The sequence below is a fragment of the Colletotrichum graminicola genome (genome assembly GCF_000149035.1).
Source record: "Colletotrichum graminicola M1.001 genomic scaffold supercont1.7, whole genome shotgun sequence".
NCBI lineage: Eukaryota > Fungi > Ascomycota > Sordariomycetes > Glomerellales > Glomerellaceae > Colletotrichum > Colletotrichum graminicola.
The window spans coordinates 670034-695234 of NW_007361011.1; the positions used below are offsets into that span (position 1 = coordinate 670034).

Below are 25201 nucleotides of genomic sequence, written 5' to 3' on the forward strand. Positions count from 1 at the left end.
GATAAATCACCACGGATCCCGGCGAAGGGCCACAGAGCCCCGCACGTCGTTTTGATACCTGAGCGACGTAGTTCATCTAAAACATCAACAAGGTTCTTGATTTCCCCTCAGCAGTCAAGCCATGGAAAAGGGAGACGCGGACAGGGGGGGTCTCGAGGACGGTAGTGTCCGAGCAGCCAGGCTGGCATCGTACCCAAAAAGAAGGGGAAAAATTACCAGCTGCCCTAGCCCATTTCTTTCCCTTCCCCCCATGTCTTCGAAAGAAAGAAAAAAAAAAACAAAAAAAAAAAAGAAGGGGAAAAAAGAAGGACAAGGGAACGAGCGAAAAACCCAAAGACCGACTCCTTGTTATTCTAACTTCATGGAACGTCCTTGTCCATCCCGTAACTTTCTTTTGCTGCTGCTCGCCTATCACTTCTTCCTTACATACATCTTCCCCTTGCCGTAGACGGAGAAATCGGGTCGCCGTATCTCATTGTTTTTTGTTTTTATTTCTGACACCAATCCCCTTTTCCCCCCTCGGTCTCTGTTTCGCTGCAAGCAGGGCGCTACGCATCACACCACTGCGCCCACTGCTTTCTCCCCCTTGCTGACGACCTTGTTTGGGGTCGGATTGTACGTTGATGGACAATCACAGCCATCAGCGGCTTCGAAAAACCGGCTACGGCTCGGTTCCTGGCTCGCCCGTGGGACGGAAGCGCCCTTCGACAGCTGCCAACAGCGTCTCGGCCGCCTCTGCATCGACCCGGCTCACCGCTAGTTCGTCCTCTGAACGTACCCGCAAGACTTCAGCAGATAGCGGCGGCAGGCCACACACGCCGCCCTCGACGAGGCCCTCGATGCAGTCTGGCCAACAGAATGTACGGTTCACCACCCAGTCCTGATCCCCTTTCCCCCTTTTCCCCCTCATCGTCTTTTCATTGTTATATGTGTGAGAGGGAGAAAGCTCGAGCATTAAGACCAACATATCATTACAGGAGGACTGTGCCGACGAACACCCGAGCCCAACCTCCGACGAGGTAAGCCGGGCGCTATGGGCAGGGGGATCCGACTCCGACGACATGTCGGATGAGGCCACGCCGGCTGCGAGTACCCGTCTGGCTACCTAGTAAGTCGGTCCCCTATAACAGAGGCCCCCATATTGTGGTGGCGCAAGAAAGGCCAAGACTGTATTGTATACAACCTGTCTTGGGTCTTGACTAGTCGCCGTGTTGTCGCGCCGAGCGGGCTGACCGTTCTCCACCATGCAGTAGCAGCTCGGGGAGATCACGATCCAAGGACACCAGATCCATCTTTCAATCAATCTTTCACAAATTCGTAAAGACCGGCAAGCGGTTTGGCTTCGTGCCGAACAGCAAGGTACGTCGACCTCCCTTGGCGTGCCAGCCCGCCGCCCAAATGCCGCATTCATGCCCACTAATACGCGTTCCCAAACCAAGGAGGAACAAGACAGAAATGGTAAGGCCGTTTTCCTGCTTCACCCTCCAGCATCTGCCCGTCTGGCAGGACGACGCCTGTGACTGCGTATATGCTAACGTAACCTGCAGTCCTTCAACATCAAATCATTACTGAACTTTTCGACGGCAGACTCCACTTGGCCCCGGTCGTCAAGCCCAGAACGGCCCTCGATGTTGGTACCGGGCCAGGATTATGGGCTTTGGTGGGTGTTCCCCTCTTCATTACCAACTCCCCACCCTTAGTCACGCCTGAATGATGCAGATATCACGGGACGGGTCGGCTAACCTTCGTGATGCAGGAATACGGCAAGTTCCTTTCGAACGTTTGACGCGGTTGACACTAATCTTGGTTTCTTTGCTTTCTCTTTAGCCAAGAACAATCCAAACTGCGCCGTCATGGGTATTGATATCGAAAAAGTACGCCCGCCGTACTCAGTTCCCAACTGCCAGTTCAAGTTGATGGACGTCACGGCCGACTGGACGATCGACAAGCATTTCGACTACATCCATGTCCGCATGCTCGGTGATATCGTGGACAAGGAGAAGCTCATCCAGTCCATCTACGACCACCTGAACCCTGGGGGCTGGGTCGAGTTTAGCGAGTGGATCGCCATCCTTCACTCCCCGAACCATTCCCTGGACGGCAGCGCGACCCAGAAATGGAACGCCCTCCTCGATCAGGGTCTCCGGAACATGGGACGCAATATCGGATACGTCAATGAATATCCGTCACTGTTGGAGAAGGCCGGCTTTGAGAGACTGAAACTGACCAAGCATGCCGCACCCACGAACGCGTGCTATCCGGGCAAGAAGTGCCAGAGGTTCGGCGCCATGATGGCGAACAACTGGAATGCCATCATTGAGCCTCTCACCATTCCCATCTTCACCATTGGCCTCGGCTGGCCAGAGAGTGAGGTCCACGTGCTGGTGAAGAAAGTCCGCAAGGAGATTCCAGACCCCCACTACCATTCATTCATGACAATGTAAGTTGCACCTAACCTACCGCCCCCCTTCCCCTAGGGCTAGACAGCTCATATCTGCCTCTAGGATGACCGTGTACTGCCGAAAGCCACGCCTCGGCGCTTCGTCGTCCGCCTCGCTGGCAAGCTCATCGAGATCGGCGCAAGCGTCGGCGTCACAAGCGTCTTTCTCCAATTTCAGTTCACAGAGTTAGAAGAGCGTCCAACATGCTTTTTCTTTTCTTTATATTCTCGGATTGGAAGGCATTTCATCATATACCCCCCCCCCCCCCCCCCCCCCCCTCACCTATCAAGCGTTTGCGTAGAGAGCCGGTAACGGCCATGTTAAAGATTTGTGTTCAGAAGCAAAAAAAAGCTGTTAAAAAGCAGGGTCTTAGCTCCGTTGCGGAGAATAAACATGATTTGATGAGTTATGTGCTGTTTGAGCTGTGACGGAGCTCATTGACAAGCCGCGGCGGTGAGACTCGAAGTACGACTGGTCACATATCTTTCGGAGATCCCCAGGCTAATTGTCGACGCTGGGCTCTGGCGCCAAAAGATTCCTCGAGGGCCTGGTAGTATAACAGACTCATATTAATGCAGGAGCGCAGCAAGGTAATGACTGCGGATACATGAGCCCATCCCGAATGTACCGTACCGTCCGTCAGTCACGCGACCGCAACTCCGTAAATGTAAATACGTGGCTTGAAGCTATTCAGGGCTCAAAGTGGTGCCAACGGGTTACGAGGCTGCATGCAATGCACGCGTGTATGAAGAATAAGCCCCTTGGCCAACCTGCACACATTGGGTCACCAGTGAGGCATTCAACCATACGGCGAGAGCCAACGGCCGGCGGCACCAAACTCAACCTCTGTACACGAGCAGTGCCCCAGACCAGTTGGGCTGGGGGACAAGAACAAACATGAACTAGTGTACATGACTATAAGACTATATGCATTTGCCCAAAGTAGAAATGATGCCCGGATTCCAGCCCCCACCGAAATGCACGAGAGAGGATCCTTGCTTGGCTCAAGGCACCCGATCGAAGTTGTTTCTTCGGATTGGCAACGTAGCAGTGATGATACTCTCGTATCCACCTTGACTTCACTAAGTTCCTATTGGCTGCATACGAAAGAGCAGTTCTGTTGGTTGGTGCTGAAATCAAGTTGTCCAAGTTGTCCCACCTAGATAGGAAGATTCGGATGATGTTAGTGACAAACGGCGGCTCGATTGGATGAACTTGTTGCGAAGCCGCCGACTGAGCAAAAAAACGGCCAATCTCCCCAAACGATGCAGACCCTGCCTCTTCCCGTAGCGTCCATCTCATTAGCATAGTTTGGGCCGGAATACCCTCATCATCTACACTCTACATCCCCGTTCTGTTCTAGCCCACAATGGCTGACCTCGGGGCCAACCCCAACGCCGCGTACGGCGCAGTCTACACGCCGTCCTTCCTCAGTCTGTTCTACGACAAGTATGTCTTGGGCTTCAACATGAAGCACATCTGGAAGTGCTCGACAGATGACGTCCTCCTCCCCTTCTTCGCCGAGAACTTCTCCCGCAACCACCTCGACTGCGGCGTCGCCACGGGCTGGTTCCCCGCCGCGGCGCTGGCGAGGCCGTTCCGCGCAAACAGCAAGCAGCGCCTCGGGCTGCTGGACCTGACGGCGCCCCCTCTCAAGGCCGCGACGGCCCGCATCCTGTCGGTGGCCACGAACACGGAGATCCTCTGCGTCGAGGCCGACGTCACGGGCCCGCCGCCGAAGCAGCTGCTGGGCGAGCGCTTCGACTCCATATCCATGTTCAACCTCTTCCACTGCATGCCCGGCGGCAAGGTGAAGCTGCGCGCCATCGGCTCGTACAAGGAGCTCCTGAGCGAGGACGGCGTGCTGACGGGCTGCACCGTGCTGGGCCCCAACGAGTCGACCGGCTGGCTCACCAAGCTCCAGCTCCGGTGGTATAACAAGTGGTGGGGGGTCTTTAACAACTGGGACGACAACAAGGAGGACATCCAAGAGGCCCTTGAGCACGAGTTTGAGGAGGTCGAGACGTGGGTCATTGGCCAGACTATGCTTTTCCGCGCCACGAAGCCAAGGAAACCCCTGCTGGATGTTTGAATGTTGGGGTCCCAACGGAAGGAGATTGATCAACTAGCATGACCAACGACCTAATGATCATCACGTGTAACAAAACGAAACCAATTCCAATTCATGTCGCAGCGGGCTAAACACACTGGGATACAAGCTCCCCCTAGTTATAGGGCCTCTGATTTCCCGTGTTTCCCCTTGAATCGGTGATGTTGGATCGTGATCAACTTTGGAAAGTCAATCTAACACTGGCGTGTTATGCAAACAACAGATATAGTCCAAAGATCACGGATGCTGTGATCAGAACCCGTGATACTGGCGGGTGAAAAGATCCAGTGGACCGACGCTCGGGACTCTCGACTGGGTTGATGCCGGCATCGTGATTTCGAAAGTAGGAGCGGAATAAATTGTTCCGGAAACAATCGCGAATGTAGCAGATACAAATGGGCTAGGGAAACCGCTTGTGTTTCCGTCCTGTCTCGGCTTATTGCATTGAAGCTAGTGAAAGCATAATATCGCGAGTTAGAGCACACGGCAGGGCATACAGGAATAGGATTAAGAAAGGCTTAATTCAATGAAATTAGATAAGAGAAAAGAGATGTCATTTTATATAGTTAAGTTGTGCCAGCCATGAGTGAGATGCCACTTTGTTGTTCAGGTGTGGCCAGATCGCCCGCCGCTCTGAGGTCGCGCGGACGGGGTGAGCAGGGTGATCCAGGCATCTCTTCAGCATCCAAGGTGCCGTTTGGCGAAACTTGTTTCAATTTTGCCTTTTACTGTTAGTGCCTGCTTTCCCCTTCGGAGTTGCGTACTATATTCGAAATGGTGTTGATTTGTAGTCCATTTCTAGTAATTTTACCCCTGTTCTTCGCACTGCCTGCCAGTTTCGTATCGTACTAGACCATCTATATTATCAAGCTAGTCCCTAGTATATCTTGCTTTTAGGACTGAAATACTTGGCCTCTTAGCTACTCAACTTCTAGTCTTACACGGAGAATTTCACGTACAGAAAGCTTTCAACACACATTACTCTCAACATGATGATGTTATAAGACATTTACATGTTCTTATCTAATCTTCCGCTGTTGACAACTTCAGAAACTTCCGTCCACACTCAATCGACTTCTTGGGTCACCTGATGAGTACCCTAACAGCTGATGGACCCAAATTCGTTCTTGGTTGCCCTGTACCAGGTTGCCTCGACCACACCGGCGTTGCAGCCGGAGCTGCCAGTAAATCGCCAAACCAGGTTCCCGTTAGAGCCGCCACAATAGGTAGCGCTCTTGCCACAGCCGCCGAAGCCGTTCAGGTTGTCCCACAGGCCGCCACACTTTCCGGGGATGTCGTCCACGCCGCTGGCCTGCACTTGCCATATAGGGATGGCCCTGTTGCCGAAGTTTTCGCAGGTGGCTGCGGAGCTCAGGGGCGTCAGCGCCGCGAAGATTAAGCCAGCCGTGGTGGTGAAATGCATTGTTGGTGCTGGTATATTTGGCGTCTTGAGTTGGGGAGCTTAGGATTTATAAGATGAGAAGACGAGGAGCTTGTCGTGTGATTGACTTGAGGCGAATGAGAAGGGTGATGTGGGGATCGAGAGAGGCAGAAAGATAGTTGTTTATACATACTCAACACTTCACTTCCAAGTAAGAGAAAGTTATGGTCTCCTTCAGTAATTCCGGGTCCTCGTATATTTGACCAATCATCCCTTTGGGAACAACTGGCTCTATAGGCAGCAACACATTTGCTTGTCCATACTTAACACTTCGTTTCCATAAGAGAAGATGATGGTCTCCTTGAGTGATTCCGCGTCCTCGTACCTCTAACCAATCATCCTTTTTCATCCTTTGGCGAGTAAGTGGCTCTATAGTGTCTTGTATTTGTAATGGTTTTTGTCCTCTGTATAGTATTGCAAATGGGCTTCTAGTTGTGGAAAAGTGTTGTGGATGAGGCAGGGCCCAATGTGTGACTTGGATCCTTTGACCCTTTCAGGGTCCACTTAGTGGATAGATGATGCTAGACCGCCGCCAGTAACGATGCTTCTAACACAGATAGCACTTGTAATCGTACCATAGTGGCATACTACGGCTCATCGAATATCACCTATAACAAACGACGGCCGATTATGAGTCAAATCCCACTGCTTACATCAGATGTGGTTGGCGACTGCGGCGTGGTACGACTTTCGGCTTAGCAGAAGGGGAAAATCAATCACATATTCTTTTCTTCGGACACTCACGGCGATATATTCCTAAGGGGCGGTACACATCTTGCTCTTGATTCTTGGTGGCTCTTGGTAGTTTTGTCCCCAGGGATGACGAATATATGAACTGGAAAGAAAATTTTTCTTCGCCTTGTACGGGCTTGAAGGGTTGTCAGATTTTTGTTTTTGTGTTATTTAACTGAGTACGACAGTATTCTGGAGACGGTTGATTATTAAGCGCTACTGGTTGCACTAACAGGAAAGGTGCTGACCTATTCACCAGCTGACGCTGATGACCGACGAACTCGCCTCAAGCATTATTGTGCGTGGAACATATATACCAAGCATATAGCGTCTGTCCTAATATATAGATGTTATCTTGTCTTATGGCTATATGACTTGTACTAGTTATAGTTCTTCCTTCTCATAGAGTTATCTGCATAACAACCCTGCTTGTCTTATTTGTAAAAAGACTATGCCGCCTACACTCCTAGGGCCGGTAGGGCTGACATTGCTTGTAACTGTCTAGGTCGTAATATATAGATACGGCTTGCTCTAAACAACTTAAAGACACTTAAAGCAACTATTATAAAGCTAGAATAGCTTTATATAGCTAGTACTAGTCAGCACTACTATATATATAGCGTACTACCTACATAGACTATATAAAAAGGGTATTTCTACTGCTTCTCTAGCTTATAAGTAGATTCTTAATAAAATAACTACTTTACTCTTAAATAACTAGACGCTGCGGTTTATTACAGCAACCAAACAGAGCAAGATTTTATGTACTGTATTATCGATCTTTCGGAATTGTAGAGTTCAGGGAGTCCTTTGTAAGTTGGTAGTCGTGCAAGGAACTGGATGATATCATGATATCTACTATGGTATGGCTACCTAACCACGCTTGACAATCTCAGACCCTCAGTATCACGAAGATGTGGGTAGGACAAGTTTGTTCGGTGATAGATTTAATATAAAAACGCAATTATAGGAACGAATTTCAATCGGTCTCGTCTCCACTGGCAAACTCCCCGTTCTTGAGCTTGATACTCAGGGCCTTGTTCTCCCTGATGAATTCTGCAAGGTCCTCGCGCTTCTCCAAAAGAAGATCAGCAACCAGGCGGCCAAAGACAACCCCACCAGCGGTGTTCAAGTGCGTGGAATCGCCCGGAGAGAGGTCGTACTTGTGTCCATTCTCGTTGCCGATGGCGTTGAGGTAGTTGGTGCTGGCAGTGTTGAGGTCGAGATATGTAGTACCCACGGCTTCAGCGGCAGCAATAGCTCCAAGACGCTCGGTCTCGAGGTTTTGAATCACCTTGCCGCCGCTGAAGGTACGGCGGGTAAGAGACGTGATTATAACCTTGGGAAGCAGTCAGCAATCATTCTCTTCAGTTCTACACAGTTGTGGAATCGACTCACAGGTATTCCGCCCGCAGCTGTAACCTCGGTTGCCAAGGTCTGAAGATTGGCCTGGAACTGCTCCGAGGAAATATTCGCTGCGGCCTTTTGGTCATTGTGCCCGAATTGAATCGTGACGATCGGGTTGAAGGCACCTTTGTTCGCATTGACTTCTGCAATCACTGAATCCCAGATCCCTTGGTCTCTGAACGATACTGTTGTTGCGCCGCTCTTGCCATAATTCTTCCCGTCGGCAGGCGACTCAACGAAAGTCAAAAATCCATCACCCCAGCCACCGTCAACAGCCACCGTTGAGTCACCGGTGAGGAGGAAGTAGGGAGGCTTCGTTTGACGAGTTTCCTGTGGACTAGCCAGGCTCAGGGGAACTGCGGAGGCGGATGTAACTGCCGCTGCCAGGATGTTCGCAATGCTCTGAAGTCTCATATTGTCGACTTGGTTTCAGAACGGATGTGGGACCACTGGGAAAATCATCACATATTCATCAGTTCAGTGGAAACGAGACGGTGCCTACCAACATTGGACGAAATCTGTTACACGGAGATGGGTTGAGTATCAAGCAATGTCTACGTCTGTCACAGATTCTCGTTTTGCCATGTCGCATCTCGGCATGGGCTATACCGAAAGAAGCGATTACGTCGCGATGCTCCCATACCAATTCCACCAATAACTCTCTCACCTCTATGGTTACGTCCGTGCTACTCCAAAAAGATTGTAAGGTTTCATTCCGATGCGGCACATACGCTGCGGATAAGAGATCTTCCCTCGGCCGATGTCATTTGCGAGTCGATGCGATGTCGGGAAACAGGAAAACGGGCAAGTCAAATTGCGGGGGAGGCCATGCCTGTCAATTGAAAGTTTCCGTCATTCGTCTGAATGGCCCATGTGACACGAGGACCTCATGGCCCTTCATAAGAGAGCCGCATTATCGCGATTCACCAGCACCAATGCCAGGTATTTGACACAGAATATTTCCTGCCCGTTGCATGTACCTTGGTCTTATGACTCTCTCCTCGCAAAGCTTCATTTAAAGAAGGATGTCTGATTCAGTTTCCCACGTCAATTGACATTGATGCCTATTTCCAGCCAGAGGTTACACACCTTGGGGACCAAGCAAAGAGCCACAGAGTATTGCGGGTGCATATAAGCGTGCTTCTCATGTGCTCAGATGGATGTCGAATTTCACTGGAAGTAGGTGAAAATGTAGAAGGCAAAATAAAACCATCACCTAATACTGGAATTATTTTCCTAATGGCACTCAGATGAGTGTTTGGTCTTTTTTTCACCATTTACAAGCCACTGATAACTAGTTGATTGAACGCAAAGGCAAAAGATAATATTGCGACAGTGGCGTGAAGACTTGGTGGGTTGGTTGGCTTTTGTGTATGGGGTGTAAGATTGATGGAGAGAGGAAGAGCTCAGAGCTCAGCGCCCGTCTTGTGCATAGCCGGCTAGGGCCAGTAATGTTGGGGGAGAGTGAAGTTACCATAGTCAAAAGTGAAGCCTGATTCGGCAATTGCTCTGCGTTATCGGGTGTTCTCTACGGTATAAAGAAATTGAAGAGATCGACAAGTGGCACAGGTAGAAGTCAACTTCATAAACTCGGCATCCCTCGGTGAAACTCTACTGATTGTCTGGATGAACAGCATCGTCTAGTGAAAAGAGTGTAAAGTAGTTGTCTGATCTAGAAACTGTGTACAGAGTATGCCGGGTAGAAATCTCCATGTGAAGTGACCTGTATGTGTGATGAGCCACATCTGTGGCGGTCGCAACTTGTACAGCCACATGAAGCTAGTCCCAACTTCACGACATTGTCATACCTGCAGGCTGCCAAATCAAGTAACCCGATGACGATTTGATGCGCGATTTGCTTTTGTGCCGGGCTTACTGTGACCCAAAAGCCGAGATGGTTCATTGGAGTCTTCATGTGTAAGCCATGCAACACATGGCTTAGAGCTTTTGTTCCAGCTTGCTTCCTTCCATGCACTTAGGCCCAAGCAGCCGTCACAGACAGTATCGGAGTTCTTCTCGTTGATAGAGAACTCTCTAGCAATCGCAATGGAATTCTTCTTATTTTCCAAGCTTCCACTCGAACTACGTATTCACATCTGGAAAATGACAAGAGAGCCTCGAATGCTCAAGGTGGAGGCCCGAGTTGAACTCAACAAACATCGCCGTCACCCGCTAGACTACACGCTGTTCTGCTGTACCTCACCCAACCCCGTCCCCGCTGTGCTACAAACATGCCGCGAGTCGCGAAACCTTGGACTGTACGAGAGATCATTCACAAGTGGCCTCACACCGCGATACGTATGGGTCAATTTCCAGCTTGATACCATTCAAGCCACATACTGGGTCCTCAAGTTGTTGAAAATTGAGAAAGAAAGAATTCGCCACCTTGGTATCGAATTTGAAGACGTTGAGGCTTTGCTACGTCGCTATCGAGAAGCCGTTGCAGGACTTCGGGTCGTGAAGACAATGGAGCTTTTTACGCAGGAGCCTCTGCCCGAACGTGCTGATATCATCGAGTGGACCCGAGACGCAATGCGACAGGTCTCTGAAAAGGAGAATTCTCAGTTTCCCCGTATCACATTGGTTCATAGGCCTACGGGAAACAAAATGAACTAGGGAGAACCACGTCACAGAGCAAGATGTCGAGATATCAAGAGAAGCTTGTTATATAGCACTATGATTGAATCACGTCCTAGTCCTCGCGGTAGCTAGTGTCATGGTCGGACAGGCCAAAAGGGTCCTTTTCCGGTGATGATGACCGGAGGGGTTCTCTCAAAGATCCTTTCCCATCGCTGGCCGAGGAAGTCAGGAGAATTTATTTATCTTAGAATTAAATAAGTAACAGTTTAGATATCCGAAAGAATAAAAGGCATGGAGAGATTTTCGCTCATCCAATATCTTCGAATTACAAAACCTTTCCTTAAGATAACTTACCGTTAAACGTAATTACACAAGAACCATGGAAACTATATCTCACCTCCTCCCCTGAAAGATGTGTTCATCATAATGAGAACCTCTGATCAGTGGCACTTTTAAGGCATGAGATGAGGCATCTCATGTTGCTTTGGCAAGGTGGTACGTAGTACGCTATACACCGCACCGCTGGAGTCTCCATTTTACCCTGCACCACTTTCAACAGTCACAGTTCAGGGACAGGAGGCTTGGGATCGGATAGACAAGATTAACCAGCTCTGGCAAAGTCTTTCGGTAACGCACAGAACATGGGCTTTTTCGGAAACAAGGGGTTTGCTTTTTCCCAGGACTGGACGAAGTGGAGAGAGGCTTGGGTTTGTAGCCGTCAACTTCGCGTTTGGGGTCCGTCTTTCAATACGATACCGCTCGTATTCCAGCTTCTGTCACCTTGAAGTGGATCGCATGTCCTCTTGAATCTATATACCCGCAAGGGACTGACGGACACAGCCCGACTCAGTGATGATGACCCTCGTCAACTGCTTCCGGTGGAAAAGGCTCTTCAGCCCCCTCGAGAGTGGGGTCCCATGATGGGTTGGCACCAGCGTCACGCCAACGCACGGATCTTGGGCCATTCTTGTTCCAGTCCAGAATCGCATCAAAGTCTCTGCATGTGTGCATAGAAGACCAGCTGGGTAAAGCATCGCGCCGCAGAGGGTTGTCGAGGGGGTCCACAAAGAGAGCCGGGGTAACATCTGCTTGGCATTGCAGGTTCATCCTTAGCATGTCTATGCAGTGATCTGCATCGGAGACAGGAAGAGTTAGTAGATGTTTGAGAGGTAAGCCTCGGATCGAGAATCGTGTGAATTTTCGCCAGTAAAGACTTTGCTCTTACCAAAGTGGGAATATATGTTTTCATCAGGGACGCCCTCGTCCAAGAACTTGTAATGATCGTAGTTGTAGAACAGTCCCATTCTCAAAGAGTTCTGCTGTGGTGTTAGCTGCCATAAAAACTTGAACTTCCGGAGAGATTGTCTAACCAGACAATGAAGCAGATGGAAAACCTCCAGCATAGCCAAGTACCCGCCGCCTTGTTCTTCGGGGATTTCATGGAATGGCATCTCAGGCGAGTCAGTCATATTGAGTAACTTGACTTCTTCCTTGGTGACCCGAATGCCACCCGCCCCTAACTCGATCTCGTGCCATGCAATGTCGACCTCGTTGGAATGTGTTCCAGGAGGGCCGCGCCATTTGTTCGTCTGCCTGAACTCGGCATTGTAATGATCTGGCGCTTTGTACTTGACGGCCTCAAAAGCGGGCGCTATGGGTCGTTAAGGGATGCCATATGCTAAAGACATCTGTCCATACTTACATATTGTCGAAAACTCCCGTGTACACAGCTCTGCTATTTCATCCTTTGAATGTGTAGCATTAATGACAAGAAAGAGAGCAACAAGCGTGATAACGTTGGTGAACCCTAGCGCAACAGTTGATCGCGAGAATAGGTGGTTGAAGCTCCTTGCCGATTGAGAATTAATCTCTCCTCCCATTCCTTCTGACTGAGGGAGGCTGTCATAGTCTCGTCGCAGTTTCAACCACATTGTGCCAATGCAGCGCTCAGTATGGTTCCTGGCGAATGCCCTAGACGCTGCTTGCACCTCAATAAACGACTTGATCAAGTTGGAATAACGACAATGTGCCCCAAGTTAAGAGCATGTTGAAATTCAACAAGCTTGCCTCGAACAAATTACATATTTGATTGGGGTCGCGAGCTGTTAGTTAGCCCTATTATCACATTCTAAAGAACAGTAAAGACTCTCGCCAGATTTCCTTGCCATTTCGCGATCCTGCAGGATCCTTCAGGATTCGAGCTGCTTGTTGCGGTCTAGTTTTCGCGTGGGGGCCTGATACAAAAGTTCTCATGATAATGCATGTGGACCGCCGCCTTAAGAATATTGCAGATACGGCGGGCCACTAATGAGGGTCAAACTTTTGCCTATCTGGACTGAGTACATACGTTTGTGGAATTCCGAGACAGAAAGGAGCGCAACCCCGCCATCGTAGGATCGGAGTCCCGGTCAGTGTCAAACGTGCGAAAGGCAAATGATTCAGTCCAATGTGTCTGGTTGGCTATTCTAAGTCTAAACAGCCTGTAACAGAGTTTAAGCAAAGGCGACCTTCCGTTCTTGGTCTGACAGACACGAGGCGTGGCAATTATCTCATACAAAAGTCCCAAACTGGCTGGTCCAGCTTGTCTTCAAGTCAGGGGAGTGCGATAAGGCGCCGTCATTGCGACTGAATGCAGTAGAAGGGCAGAGTAAGGCCTATAACCAAGATAACGATTCAATCCCCGGGTTAAACAAAGTTATAAGAGGGGCGCGGATCGTGCACCATATATCTTGGTCAACTACTTTTGTTCATTTCTCACATTTTTGTAGTCAACAAACAAGAGCGACACCATGCAGATCTCCATCGTCACTCTTCTTGCTTTGCAGGCCATCGGCATCATCGCCGCCCCTGTTGCTGCTCCTGCGGCCGACTATGCCGACGTTGCCATTTCCAACATTAAAATCAAGTCTGCTGGAACTTACAAGCGCGACGAGAAGAAGAGAGATGTAGAGTATGCCGACGCGGCAAAGGCCAACATTATAATCAAGTCTGCCGGAACCTACAAGCGTGGCGAAGAGGTCAGTATATGACAAATCTCACGACTTAGACAAAGTGACCATGAGCTGACGGGACAATGCAGTACGCTGAACTTGCAAAGGATTCCATCAAGATCAAGTCCGTCACCACATACTAAAGTTAACGGGTGGCCCGTCCTCATAGTTCCCCTCCCCTCCCGGTCTGCTAGCTCTTGTATAAGGCTGTGCTCCGGATAGATATATGGTGCTCATGTTGGATCAAGACGTCAAGCAACGGGATTTCGGAAATAAAATGATTCAAAGAATTACTGTGACTTGATATATTCATTCCGTGGCTGTGACTTGTCATGTGTGGAGCCTGGCCAGATGAAAGATGCCGTTGGACGAAGAGTGTTGACATCTTTCTTGTGCGGCGTCCCCCAGCCTTCCTCATAGCGTCGGCTCCTGCGACTTGGCATTAGATTAAGTTGCAGTCGCACTAATTATAATTACGAAGCCAAGCTCTTGGCCACTTTCAGTTATCAAACATGGGCGCAGTGAAGTTCCTGTTATTCGGTTGAGAATCGAGCTTGATGGACAACAGCGGCACAGCAAATTTTCCATTCTCAAATTAACCTACTGTAATATTTACCAGTGAATTCAGTGAGATTTCATTACCATCCACTGAAGATTGGGTCATACCCCGTGCTGATTGACAGGTTGCCAGAGAAGACTCACCAAGCTCAGGTATGTTGCGCTTGCGTTGAACTACATCTCACCGCATTGCAAAGACTTTCACGACATAGATCTAACTTGCTCTTCTCAAAGCTTCCAAACTCAACAGATTCCGTAACTCTGAGCAAGTTTTCAGAGCCCTTAGTTCCTCCATTTCCTGCGGGTCTATATGGATCTCCCGAACTTCATGGCGATAAGACCCTCCGTCTTAATGCAGACGCCACGGCAAGCACTCGGCGATATTCGACGGTGCTCCTTAGTCCAAGGTAGGAAAGAATGCATGGGCCATCAATGGTATTAGTGAGTGCACTTGCCCAGGAGATATATGCGTTGCCGGCAGTTGGCCAGACATCACAAGGTCAACGGATACAACTGTCTGAAAAGTCAGCATCATGACAGTCTACTGAGGTGGGGCTTACTCGAATTCATACACACATCTGTTGCATCAGATTTTCAGCGCAGTGATGTTGTTGGTCCGGTCGCAAAGAGGAAAACTGCAGTTTTCGGCCTGATTTTCCCAAACATCGCTTGAACCGCCAGTACTGTTTGTGGAGCGTGATAATGACCCAAACAGCAAGAATTTACAGTTGATCAGTCTTAACTTTTGCAACACATTCGGATAGGCGACTGACGCTTATCATGTCGCAAAGAGCTTGAGTTGCCAAACTTGGAAGCCTTGGTACGATGATGTCAGACTGCTTGATGCGTACGTTGATAGATGAGAGCATTTGGAATGTCAGGTGTTCCTTGAGCTTAGCAAGCCTCGGTGTTGCTGGAAGCTTTGATGAGATAGGTTTGCAGACTGGGATGATCCATTTGTTCGTTTTCTTCCCAAACGAGTCATCCATTTGCCTTTCTCGCGACGCTGTTTAGCTAAGCTAAACATGGAACAAGCATGATTCACTCGGCCGATCTAAATCGTGGCGTAGGTGGTTAGCGCCCTAAAATGCTTTCCAAGATCCAAGCCGGCCACCAGATGCTCAGGCTGGCGAAGTGCCTTTGGCATGCATGGCATGAAAACGCAGGCTTGCCAACCGTGGGCCATGCCAAGGCGCAGATCGTACAGGATGGCGGTTCGGGTTTCACCGTGATGCTATTCAAGGCCAGTTCCATTGCAAACTGCCAGTCGAAAGCTATTTCTCTCCAACAGTCATATGTATTACAAGCTTAGCTTGCTTGTACTACAAGCAAATGCTGTCTTAGTTCTTGCTTACACTACTTCAAAGACTTGATCATTCCAACACATTCGCCTTCACTGCTTTATTGACTTCGCAATGACAGTGACCAGACAAAACAGGTTTAGCAGACGTTTCCTGTCATTGCTGGCCTTGGCACCCTAACCCCAAAGGAGATTGGCACACAAAGGCAGTCTTTCTTTATTTTTTCCAATTTGTTTCTGTCCCCCCCCTGCTCCATTGCCCTAGGTACTGCCTGGGTCATCTCGGCTCAGCACAGGATATGATCCGTTTGTGCGACTCAATAACGTGGTTGCGCTGACTAGGCTCAGCTGCAAGCCATGGCTGATAGCCAACGAAGCTTTAAGCAAGTCGGAAAGCACCCAGTCGTTGTACAACCTATCGTTGACATGAGCAATTGCTCGCTTTATTTTGTCTTTGCCGTAAAATCGGTACCTAATCCCTGCTCCTGCATTCGCTTCCAATCACGCGCATTGAGACAAGGGAAGGTTGGCATTGCCTCCCCGGCTCTGGTTGGCCCTCCGCATTCTTTGGCATCGGTAACCGTTCCAGTTGAGGCAAACGGCCATCAAAAGATGATGGCTAACGAAACACTCTCGGAGTGGGACTTCCATTTGCAGACTGAGGCAAATCTTACAGCTTTCTTTTTTGTCTATGGCAAATGGCTTTACTGGGATCCTCTTTGACAATGGAAGCCAAGCATGGCGGTTGATTGGACGGGATACGCGGTCAGGATGTAAGCCGCTGTCAGCCGCTTGGCGATATACTTAAGAGAAGGTTGCCCACGAGAGAGGGTAAACTGTACAGCCCGCTTCAGCATCCTCCTCTCAGTCCTTTAGCTCACCATCATCATCATGCTGCCAATCATTCTCGCGACCTTTGCCGGCCTGGCTGCGGCCCAATCCACGCCGTGGCCCAAGTTCGGCAACTGGACGGAAGCCGTCAACGGCTACGACTACATCCTATCAGGGCCCGCAACCCTGGGCAAGAAGACCGATTTTGAACTGGAACGCTGCCAGTATGTCTGGAAGGACCTCAACAAACGCATGAATGCGACCGATTATTCCCTACCGCCACCGTACCCAGCCGAGCGCTGCATGGACCGGCTCTTCGAGCGCAAGTCCGCCATCGGCGACGGGGGCTTTCTCGACATCTTCGCCAAGGACATTGAGGAAGCCAGGAGGTTCTGGTCCGACGTGAACGACAACTCGACGCTCGAAGACCCGGCCACATGGAAGGCTGTCGAATGCCGCGCCCTCGTCCACCTCCCCAACGTCACGGCCTGGGCCTTCTCGGCGTGGTCCGCCTCGCCCTTCGCCGACGCCGCCAACAACCGCGGAAACGCGGAGCACTACTTCAAGTACTCGGACCACAGCGGCGCCCTGGGCACGTCTCACATCCTTGAGGGCTGGGGCGGCGTCATCACGAACTTCAGCATCCCAAACTACAGCCCACAGACTTGCGCCGAGCGGCCTATGGTCCGCCCGCTGCCCGAGTTCGCCATCAAGGCCTGTGGCGACAAGAATCTGGTCGACGAGCAGAGCACTACCTTTGGTATCCTCAACATTGCTGCCCGGGATGTGCTCGGGTGCGACGGCAAGAAGAGCGTCGACATCTACGCGTCGATCTGGTACGGGAACGGCATCTCGGAGGAGCATCTCGAGGCGGAGCGCCAGCACGTCATCATCGAGATTGTCAACATGAGTCAAAAGGCCCAGGAGGACATTGAGAGCGGCAGATTTGCAGTTCCTCCGCCCCCGACCTCTTGAGCTCCTTGGACAAGGGACATTCTTTTATAACAGTAATATCACATTCAGCCAACCTGACACATGGTTATGGTTGTTTTATTCTTTGCTTGAAAATCTTTTCCACACCTGTAATGGACTTCGTTTTGCCCGTACCAATCAATCACGAAGCAGTCGCGAAATACTCATTTATATTGGCCGACAGTGTCGCGCAGAATGTCCGGTGTTTCTGTCCTTTCCAGAGCAGTTTCGACCCGATACCTATTCAGTAACGCCCGAGACACCAGTTGCCCGAGTTGTAGAGCACCTGCTCTTCCAGCTCAGCTATATCGTAGCAAAGGACGGCACAAGAGTCCAATGGAAAATCAAATACGATTCTTCTTCCCAGCGTATCGCCTGGTATGACGAGGATGGCACTTGGCACGGCCCCGAGAAACACTCCATGGGTCGTTAGGCAAGGCCTACGTGAACCAGGAGCTCACGTATGCCCTGACCCTTTACTCCGTCATGATACACTACCCCAAGATCTTCCGGGAGTGGCAGGGGAACAGGCAGCAAAACGCCAAGCGTCTGCCGACGAATGTGGAGCATTTCGTGTAAGGCTACTCCCACGAAGACCAGTGCCAAGCGTAGTTCTTGGTGCAATTCTTCTTTCATCGCCGAGGAGGGCAGTTCAAGCGGCCGACCTGACAGACGCACTCCACCACCACCACGCCGGCCTGGGCCGAATAGAATCCAATGTGGCATGACGAACGGCCCTTGGAAGTTCTCGAACTCATTCTGTCACTTCAAAACCGACATCCAGGCAGTTGATCAACCTTGCCAAGTTGCTCACCGACGAGATGAAATACAGCGGTGAGATGTATGATGTATTCGACCTCAAGTTGAACATCTTCCGCCATACCTGCAGCAAGGCAGGTATCGAAGAGCACCAATTGGCCCCTATCTTTTCGATTATGCTACGCGCCCAGGCCGTCACCTTCTACTTCAGCCGCGTATGTGGCAGCAGCATTCGAGACTTTGTGGAAATAGTTCAACCCGTACGAAGCCACTTTGAAATTCAAGAAAGCACCCAGACGTACCTCACCGAGTGACCTTTCTCTCATGAGGACGTTGGCTCCCAGCTTCGCACGCGGCTCTAAAATCCGAGGCTATAACAGCAACCTACCTACATCCAAGTGGCGGATACCACTGGACTACACGGTCAGCTGCCATATTTACAAGAGTTGACCGCCTATGCGTTTATCTAGACCAGGGTAATCATCCAGGTCAGCCATCGAGCTTCAGCCTATTTCCCGACCCTGTGCCAACCTCACAATGACCGACACACTGTGTTGCTGCCAGGCACTTGGTTCCACAACTATCAGTGGAAGAGAAAGGAAGGAACTGAGGATTGCCTTTAGTTGCTAATCGGCGTTGAGGTTTATGGTTATCGACTCAACTACCTCCTTTAGCAACGCCTGCTTCTTGCTCGACATTTCAACGAAACTCACATGGGAAAGCCTTCGCCTCTGCCTGATTGACATATAAATAGTCAAAGATCATCATACCCGATCTTCGCAGATGCTAGCCTCAATTCCACCGAGACTGAGATCAGCGGCCAAGCCCAAGCAATGACATTGGTGCCCCACGGCCCCTTACCTTCAGTCAGTCTCTGCATAGCCTTGTGATGGATCTTCATTCATCATGATCTTCACCGTCACCACCACCAATATAGCACTATTGCTGCTGCTTCGTCTCACATCAGAACCCAGCGCCTTCCGAACAGTCGGCATCTACGTCTTAATATCATACCTGAAAAAACAGGACTATGCACTCAAACGCAGTGTCAGAGTAACCAAAGAATGTGTCGTCTCCTCGTACAATGAGGGATCGCAACTACATTGTCATTATCAAGCCCAATCGGTTGTTGTCAGGGTTGATAGGGAGACCCTTTATCTTTTTTTCGTCGACCCTCCGCTTTCCGTTCGGCTTCACAATCCTTCGTCATCATTTCTACAGATAGAAACGTCGGAATCATAGTGCTTGGCAGTGAATCCGAAAGGATGCTGGTACAGGACTGAGCCAAGCATCTCATGACAGTTAGTTGGCGAACAATGAGCGAGCAGTTGACGAAAACTCACCTCTTCTTCTCAACCATGCAGGCTACATACTACGCAACGTTTATGCCCTAGCAGCAAGTCAACCGCGAAGGTTGCGATGCAGCTGGCTAAGACAATCGGTGCAAGACGCGGCATTGAGATTGTGAAAGCCCTCGACCTCGTCGTAGGAGAACTTGATGACGTTGGAGACGCAAATGATAACTTCTTGGTACTAACGGCCTTTTCCTACTGGGCCTACGTTCGGCACCCACAAATCACCATAGAAGATTTCGTCGGCAAATCCAAGGTGAAGTCCCACTAGGTTCCTCGCATGGAGCGAGCCGGACCGGGAAAAAGAGTTCGTGTGCTTGCAATCAGAGACGACCCGAAATAATCGACAGACTCTGCAAGAATTTGCGAGAGAAGTTGCAGAATACAAACCCACATACACAGTCGTGGTTCATGTACCGGTCGCCCCTTCGGCCCCTTCGTCCGCCATTGGTCGCGCTTCCGAGCTTTGGGGCGTGGCCCAAGAGACTTGGAATGACTTCATCATTTCCGATTTATGGAGCTTGTGGATTAGCTTGATGAGCTTAGTCGCTGGCGCACTCAGCAGGTCCTGGTGGTCGTCCTTAAAGCGGTGCCAATGGGCATAGATCTCCTCGCCGACGGCGGCGACTTCAGAAGGTTCTTCGACTCTGTTTTAGGAGAAAGCGACGTCGTGGGCCTTTCTGTCAACAACACTCGCGCATGGGTAGAGGCATTGGCGGAAAAGAACTCATATGATGCCGGCCCTTGTTTGCGTTTCTTCTGCTTGGACCAAGATCGCCAAGTACGTCGCTGACCCTTCGCTGGGCATGTCCCGAGTCTCGGAGTCAACAAGGATCAGGTCTTGATCCAGGAGCTTGCCTCCAACCGCGAGCATTTCGGACTCATGAGCCCCTGATAGCCTTGAGCCAGGCACCGATCATGATGCGGCGAATGCGAGGTTCGCCCGGGTCGTCTCTGATTGCAAGCACACGAACTCTTTTTCCCGGTCCGGCTCGCAGTCTGGCGACCGAACTCCGCTTCATGTTCGTTTTCATATCTTGAAACTCAAAAACGACCAGTGAATCGTAGTCTAAAAGGTCCAGGCTCAGGTATGTCTAACGGGCTTCCGTCGAGGAGTTGTGACGCGCGGGATCTTGCCTCTGGAGCTGCCAAAAGCTCACCTCTGACCCCGGCTCTACGGGTCAATATCTCGGGACAAGGCCGCGCGCGCCGTGGCCCCCCACCACTTACCCCCCCCCGTCTGGGCCAAAGAGGAGGACAGCTTTATTAACATCACCGAGTACACTGGCGATACTACAGCGCGTCACACCGGGTCATGAACGAATTTGCCTGCTGGTCTTGCGCAAATCACTTGGCCAAGGACCCCAAGATGCGCCGATGCAATGAGAACTACTTTCTCTATTCGTTTCTGGAGTCATTGTTTCTCTAATACAGACTCCCGCTCCCTTCATGGCCCTCTACTAGGCCATGTACGGCGTCGACGCCACCCACGAGAGGCTTAAGCATCTCCATCACTAGACTCTGATCCTGCCCTGGGTCGACCCGAAGAAGCTGAGTGAGGTGCACCGGTGTGCCAAGGAGGCGGGATACCAACATTCTTGCCAAGGCGACCTCCAGGCGCACGAGCGTTCTTACCAGGAGCCACAGTAAGCTTCTGATAGTTGGTAGGACCGTTATCGTCGCTGTCGCCGTCATAGCCCGAGGATCCAGAATCTTCGTTGTGATAGGTGCATCGGGCACCGTGCGACATAAGACACGATCGGCACAAGCGCCGCTACTCGCCAGCAAGGACAAAATCGACAGACTCTGCAACAGTCTGCGAGAGAAGTTGCAGAATACAAACTCACATACACGGGTAACAAACCGCGATGTGAAGATGTACGAGCGTAACTTCAAGGCTTGTGTGCCCCGGGACATGGACGGCCGCGTCGATTACCTCGACGAACGGAACACAACCCTGGGGCGTCGGCGTGAGTATGTAAAGACATGGACTGTTGTTATGATGCCGTACGTAGTCAACATCGGCCATTGTTGGTTTCTGTGTGAAACCAACACTGATCAGTGGACCGTGGTTAACTTCACAGTTACCACTATTGCAAGATACCGCAGATCAGCAAGGTCACTATCACGGGCAGGGAGGTCGCCGGCAACCAAGCCCGCGAACTGTTAACCAGTCGAGTAACGCCGGCTCTGTTGAGCCCGCAAGAAAACCACCGACGTCCGTTACGTCAAGAGTCACGATCACGATCTCACAGTGACATCCCAGTTGCGCTGCTTACCGTACTCGAGGAAGTTCTTGGGATGGAGCAGATACACCGGCACACCTGCTTCCATTGCTCTGCAGGACCGCTGACGTCTCTGAGAATGCTCCGCACTGGAATCGCGCGGCTTCTAGCCGTTGGCCTGCTGTTGTGCGACGGCCATGTGTGGCGTAGTGTGGCATTTGTAGAAGGGCAGATTCCCCTTATAAATGCCTCCTCTTCCTCTCCCTTTTCCCTCCTTTTCCTCTTTTTCTTGTCGTGCCCACGTCGAACAATTCAACTTGCAACGTACGTCAACAACTTCCTGCTTCGCACTAGCAGGTCCTTCAATTTCATCAACAACAATACCCCATCCCTTCGGATTATCATCAAGCACTCAGAGAAGCTGAGCCAGGCAATTGGTCAAGTACCTATTATTAGTGAAGGAAATCGCTGCTATTAAGCCGAACCAAAAATTATATCTAGGTACAAAGAATAACCCACGGCATAAACACCACTAGACGCCGGGTTGTCTTCAAAAGACCGACGGAGATGAAATGGACTTGTCGTGAAGCTGGAATAGCTTCGTGTGGCTAGTACCAGTGGATAAGACTCTTTCTTTCCAAAGCAAGAAGCTTCGTGAACGGATCGACATTTTTTACCAAACGTCAACGCTTCAGTAACAGAACGGCGACCCCAATGGACACAACGATTCCTCGTCGTCCAGCGTACCCGTCTGGCTGGGCAAACCTCGATATACGAAATTGCCCCCGTGAATCCTTCGTTGACCAGCGTGTTGACCGCTGGAAGTGGATGGAAGCAAATACGCCTAGTCATGTTTATCATTACAGCTTTTCCCATCCTCCTTCGTGGGAGGGATGGTTTCGCTTGAGGCCCTCAAGACGACTGGTCTGCCTGATCCGAATATCCCTGCTTTTGGTGGGCCGGAGTATCAGCCCGAGGGGAAGCTGTCGAGAAGCACGACGAAGACGAAGGATTTGAGCCCGAGGTCGAACCCATTCAATAGTCGGCACTGTTTACTGGAATCCCGGTTGGACAAGACACAGAAGGCTTGGGGACGGAACTTAGCAACAGCCAAACGCAATACGCGGCTGGCCGCATTACCAGTGGAGCGTTGACGCGGACTTCAGCTACTATATCTGCCTCTTCATGAGATGGGACTTCAGAGCAAAGGAGGCCATCAGGAAGATGGAAAAGTTCTATTCCGAGACGGTCGGCCCGATGGGCAACAACCTACCTTCCCCTTGCTCACTTCCAGCAGGGGGAATCATTGGTGTCTCCCCCCTTCCTGGCATATTGTACGGATTGGGTTTTGGCTGGCTGTGTTGCACGATTCAACCTGGGGAGAAACGAAGCCTGAGACCGACAGTCTCGAGCACCTATCGGAGTACGACACCCTACTCTTGCAGTGGGATGTGCTGAGGATGTGGCGACTGGCTGATGTTGTTGAGCCTAACATGTTGATAGCGACGAGGTTGAAGCGATTGCGCATACTTTCAACATGACCGCGCGCACTCAAAGATCCACTACAGTAAGGATTGCTGCAGCTGAGCGGATCTAAAAGGATGCATGAAATTTTGAAATGCCAGGAAACCTTGCGCTTATCCCTGATTCGCGCGCCGGTGCGACGAGCATCATCCCAACACCGAATTCGAAGAGCAGAGGAACCGCCACCCATTAATATTGTGCCGCCGATATCGCGATTATTTCACTGACAAGCTTGCAAAGGAGAAAGAGTCCCTCCTGACAGACTCCCGACGGGCAATACAGTTGTATTGCCTCTGTTGGTTTTCACTTGAGGGATATCCCGTACACTATTGATAGCATGAGTGAGATCGTGTCAATTGTATACGGGATATCCCTCAAGTGAAAACCAACACTGATCAGTGAATTACATTCACTAGTCACCACTATCCAACAGATCAGCAAGGTTCAACTCGAGCAGAGAAATCGCCAGCCCATTGGCTCACGATTTGCTAACCAACCGAGTATCGTCAGCCCTTGAGCTCACGAGAAAAGTACGGCGTCCATCACGTCGAAGAAAATCATCATCACCAACACTCCTCATCTCCTTCACCTTCACCTTCTTTACTCCATTACTCACACGCGACGATGAGTAATTCTAACGGCAAGGAGCCGATGCCGGCGGCGGCAGGCTCAACAACCACAACAATTGACACGATCTCACTCGTGCTATCAATAGTATACGGGATATCCCTCAAGTGAAAAGCAACAGCCTCATTCGTTGCTGTTGTGTTCTATCCCACATGCTTCGATCAGGACAAGCTGTACACCGATCAATGAGGAATCCTGTGTTGCTTGTGCAGGTTGTGGTGTTTCTTCTCTTAGATCGCCGCACCGCATAAGTCCATAACTACCCTACACACTTTCAGTGTCTTGCTGGAGGGTATTTGCCAGGTTATCAAAGCGAATGGATAGCTGATCCATATCAGCGAGGCAGAGCAAGAAAGGCATGATCTTTTGGTTGTGAATTCAATATCACAATGCGTAGGCAAGCAAAATTGTCAGACTGCAGAATGTGACAATCAAGAGCCGGGCTTTCCAGTGATGGAGGTGATGATAGCTATTAGTATTCGTAGAGTTGGATATGGTATCATATTTTACAACTGGCTGTGATCCTATCAATACCTATCTTGAAGGTGAAATGACTTTACCGCTAGACGAGTCATGTAAGTGATCACGTGACTGAGTATATGCCGCCCCTCCTATATCCCAACAATCATTGATGTCTTTGGCAGTGATAATGATGGTAACACTGGCAGTCGTCTTTGTCCCCAGCTTCCGGAGGACAGGAGATCGTGCAACTCCAATCTGTCGCCCAATGCGTGCCGACACCATCATGCTGTGCCCATACTACGTAGACGGGTACGATGATCGATCCTGGGGGCCCGCTGCCGCCCATTTCCCCTTCCCACATGTGCGGAGATGAGCGACGGGAAGAAGTCAGGGGGGCAGTCCAGAATATAAATTCTACAGTTTCGTGGGCTGTCGACTCAGCCACCGAACCAGAAGAACTGCCGACAGTCGGCCCTTTCGGGGCCGCTCGTGCCCGTCTGTCCGTCCGTCCCATGGTGCCGCGGCCCGTGATGGACGCGCATTGCATTAGTGTAGACTCATAAGGCTTCGTTTGGCGATGGGGTACGCCCCCGCGGCCTCGGAGTCTTTCGTCGCGCCCGCGATGGCCCCCCCCACCGTTGCTATATTCCTTCCAATGTGTATAAAAGTTTCATATTTAATCCGCGTGTCATGCCTTCTCCCTACCGCAGCACTACCGGCTACCGCTAGTGCCAGTGGTAGGGTTAATAGCCTCGTTACCTAATTATAAGACTAGCGGCCAAGGTTTGATATATTGCTGCAGTGGCATTTGTCATTTGGATCGGCGCCGTCCAACGCAAACTTTGTTCGCTCGTGAACCCCACGAAAGGGGAGGGGCTTGGGGGAGGCCT

At 50.6% G+C, this 25201-nt stretch overlaps 12 protein-coding genes across 12 annotated transcripts; 7 read left to right on the forward strand and 5 right to left on the reverse strand.

The window, feature by feature from the left end:
• Positions 1-1061: 1061 nt before the first annotated feature.
• On the forward strand, positions 1062-2631 carry GLRG_01861 (TAM domain methyltransferase; the record flags this gene model as incomplete). Its single annotated transcript, XM_008093195.1, has 5 exons — positions 1062-1108; positions 1251-1359; positions 1548-1660; positions 1757-2440; positions 2505-2631. 5 exons carry the CDS (start codon positions 1062-1064, stop codon positions 2629-2631), a joined length of 1080 nt encoding a protein of 359 aa, XP_008091386.1.
• A 1179-nt stretch (positions 2632-3810) lies between these two features.
• Positions 3811-4533, forward strand: GLRG_01862 (methyltransferase domain-containing protein; the record flags this gene model as incomplete). The annotated part of the gene is made up of 1 exon (XM_008093196.1): positions 3811-4533. One exon carries the CDS (start codon positions 3811-3813, stop codon positions 4531-4533), a length of 723 nt encoding a protein of 240 aa, XP_008091387.1.
• A 1117-nt stretch (positions 4534-5650) lies between these two features.
• On the reverse strand, positions 5651-5974 carry GLRG_01863 (uncharacterized protein; the record flags this gene model as incomplete). The annotated part of the gene is made up of 1 exon (XM_008093197.1): positions 5651-5974. One exon carries the CDS (start codon positions 5972-5974, stop codon positions 5651-5653), a length of 324 nt encoding a protein of 107 aa, XP_008091388.1.
• Positions 5975-7703: 1729 nt separating this feature from the next.
• Positions 7704-8545, reverse strand: GLRG_01864 (GDSL-like Lipase/Acylhydrolase; the record flags this gene model as incomplete). The annotated part of the gene is made up of 2 exons (XM_008093198.1): positions 7704-8063; positions 8123-8545. The coding sequence occupies 2 exons, from the start codon at positions 8543-8545 to the stop codon at positions 7704-7706; spliced, it is 783 nt and encodes a 260-aa protein (XP_008091389.1).
• Positions 8546-10177: 1632 nt separating this feature from the next.
• Positions 10178-10747, forward strand: GLRG_01865 (uncharacterized protein; the record flags this gene model as incomplete). The annotated part of the gene is made up of 1 exon (XM_008093199.1): positions 10178-10747. One exon carries the CDS (start codon positions 10178-10180, stop codon positions 10745-10747), a length of 570 nt encoding a protein of 189 aa, XP_008091390.1.
• An 810-nt stretch (positions 10748-11557) lies between these two features.
• GLRG_01866 (uncharacterized protein) lies at positions 11558-12642 on the reverse strand (the record flags this gene model as incomplete). Its single annotated transcript, XM_008093200.1, has 4 exons — positions 11558-11841; positions 11937-12027; positions 12082-12362; positions 12414-12642. The coding sequence occupies 4 exons, from the start codon at positions 12640-12642 to the stop codon at positions 11558-11560; spliced, it is 885 nt and encodes a 294-aa protein (XP_008091391.1).
• An 858-nt stretch (positions 12643-13500) lies between these two features.
• Positions 13501-13844, forward strand: GLRG_01867 (uncharacterized protein; the record flags this gene model as incomplete). Its single annotated transcript, XM_008093201.1, has 2 exons — positions 13501-13728; positions 13791-13844. The coding sequence occupies 2 exons, from the start codon at positions 13501-13503 to the stop codon at positions 13842-13844; spliced, it is 282 nt and encodes a 93-aa protein (XP_008091392.1).
• Positions 13845-16450: 2606 nt separating this feature from the next.
• GLRG_01868 (uncharacterized protein) lies at positions 16451-17365 on the forward strand (the record flags this gene model as incomplete). Its single annotated transcript, XM_008093202.1, has 1 exon — positions 16451-17365. One exon carries the CDS (start codon positions 16451-16453, stop codon positions 17363-17365), a length of 915 nt encoding a protein of 304 aa, XP_008091393.1.
• Positions 17366-18183: 818 nt separating this feature from the next.
• GLRG_01869 (uncharacterized protein) lies at positions 18184-18435 on the forward strand (the record flags this gene model as incomplete). The annotated part of the gene is made up of 1 exon (XM_008093203.1): positions 18184-18435. The coding sequence occupies one exon, from the start codon at positions 18184-18186 to the stop codon at positions 18433-18435; it is 252 nt and encodes an 83-aa protein (XP_008091394.1).
• A 1105-nt stretch (positions 18436-19540) lies between these two features.
• On the forward strand, positions 19541-19744 carry GLRG_01870 (uncharacterized protein; the record flags this gene model as incomplete). The annotated part of the gene is made up of 1 exon (XM_008093204.1): positions 19541-19744. One exon carries the CDS (start codon positions 19541-19543, stop codon positions 19742-19744), a length of 204 nt encoding a protein of 67 aa, XP_008091395.1.
• A 138-nt stretch (positions 19745-19882) lies between these two features.
• Positions 19883-20347, reverse strand: GLRG_01871 (uncharacterized protein; the record flags this gene model as incomplete). The annotated part of the gene is made up of 2 exons (XM_008093205.1): positions 19883-20120; positions 20268-20347. The coding sequence occupies 2 exons, from the start codon at positions 20345-20347 to the stop codon at positions 19883-19885; spliced, it is 318 nt and encodes a 105-aa protein (XP_008091396.1).
• A 624-nt stretch (positions 20348-20971) lies between these two features.
• Positions 20972-21223, reverse strand: GLRG_01872 (uncharacterized protein; the record flags this gene model as incomplete). Its single annotated transcript, XM_008093206.1, has 1 exon — positions 20972-21223. The coding sequence occupies one exon, from the start codon at positions 21221-21223 to the stop codon at positions 20972-20974; it is 252 nt and encodes an 83-aa protein (XP_008091397.1).
• Between the last annotated feature and the right edge of the window lie 3978 nt (positions 21224-25201).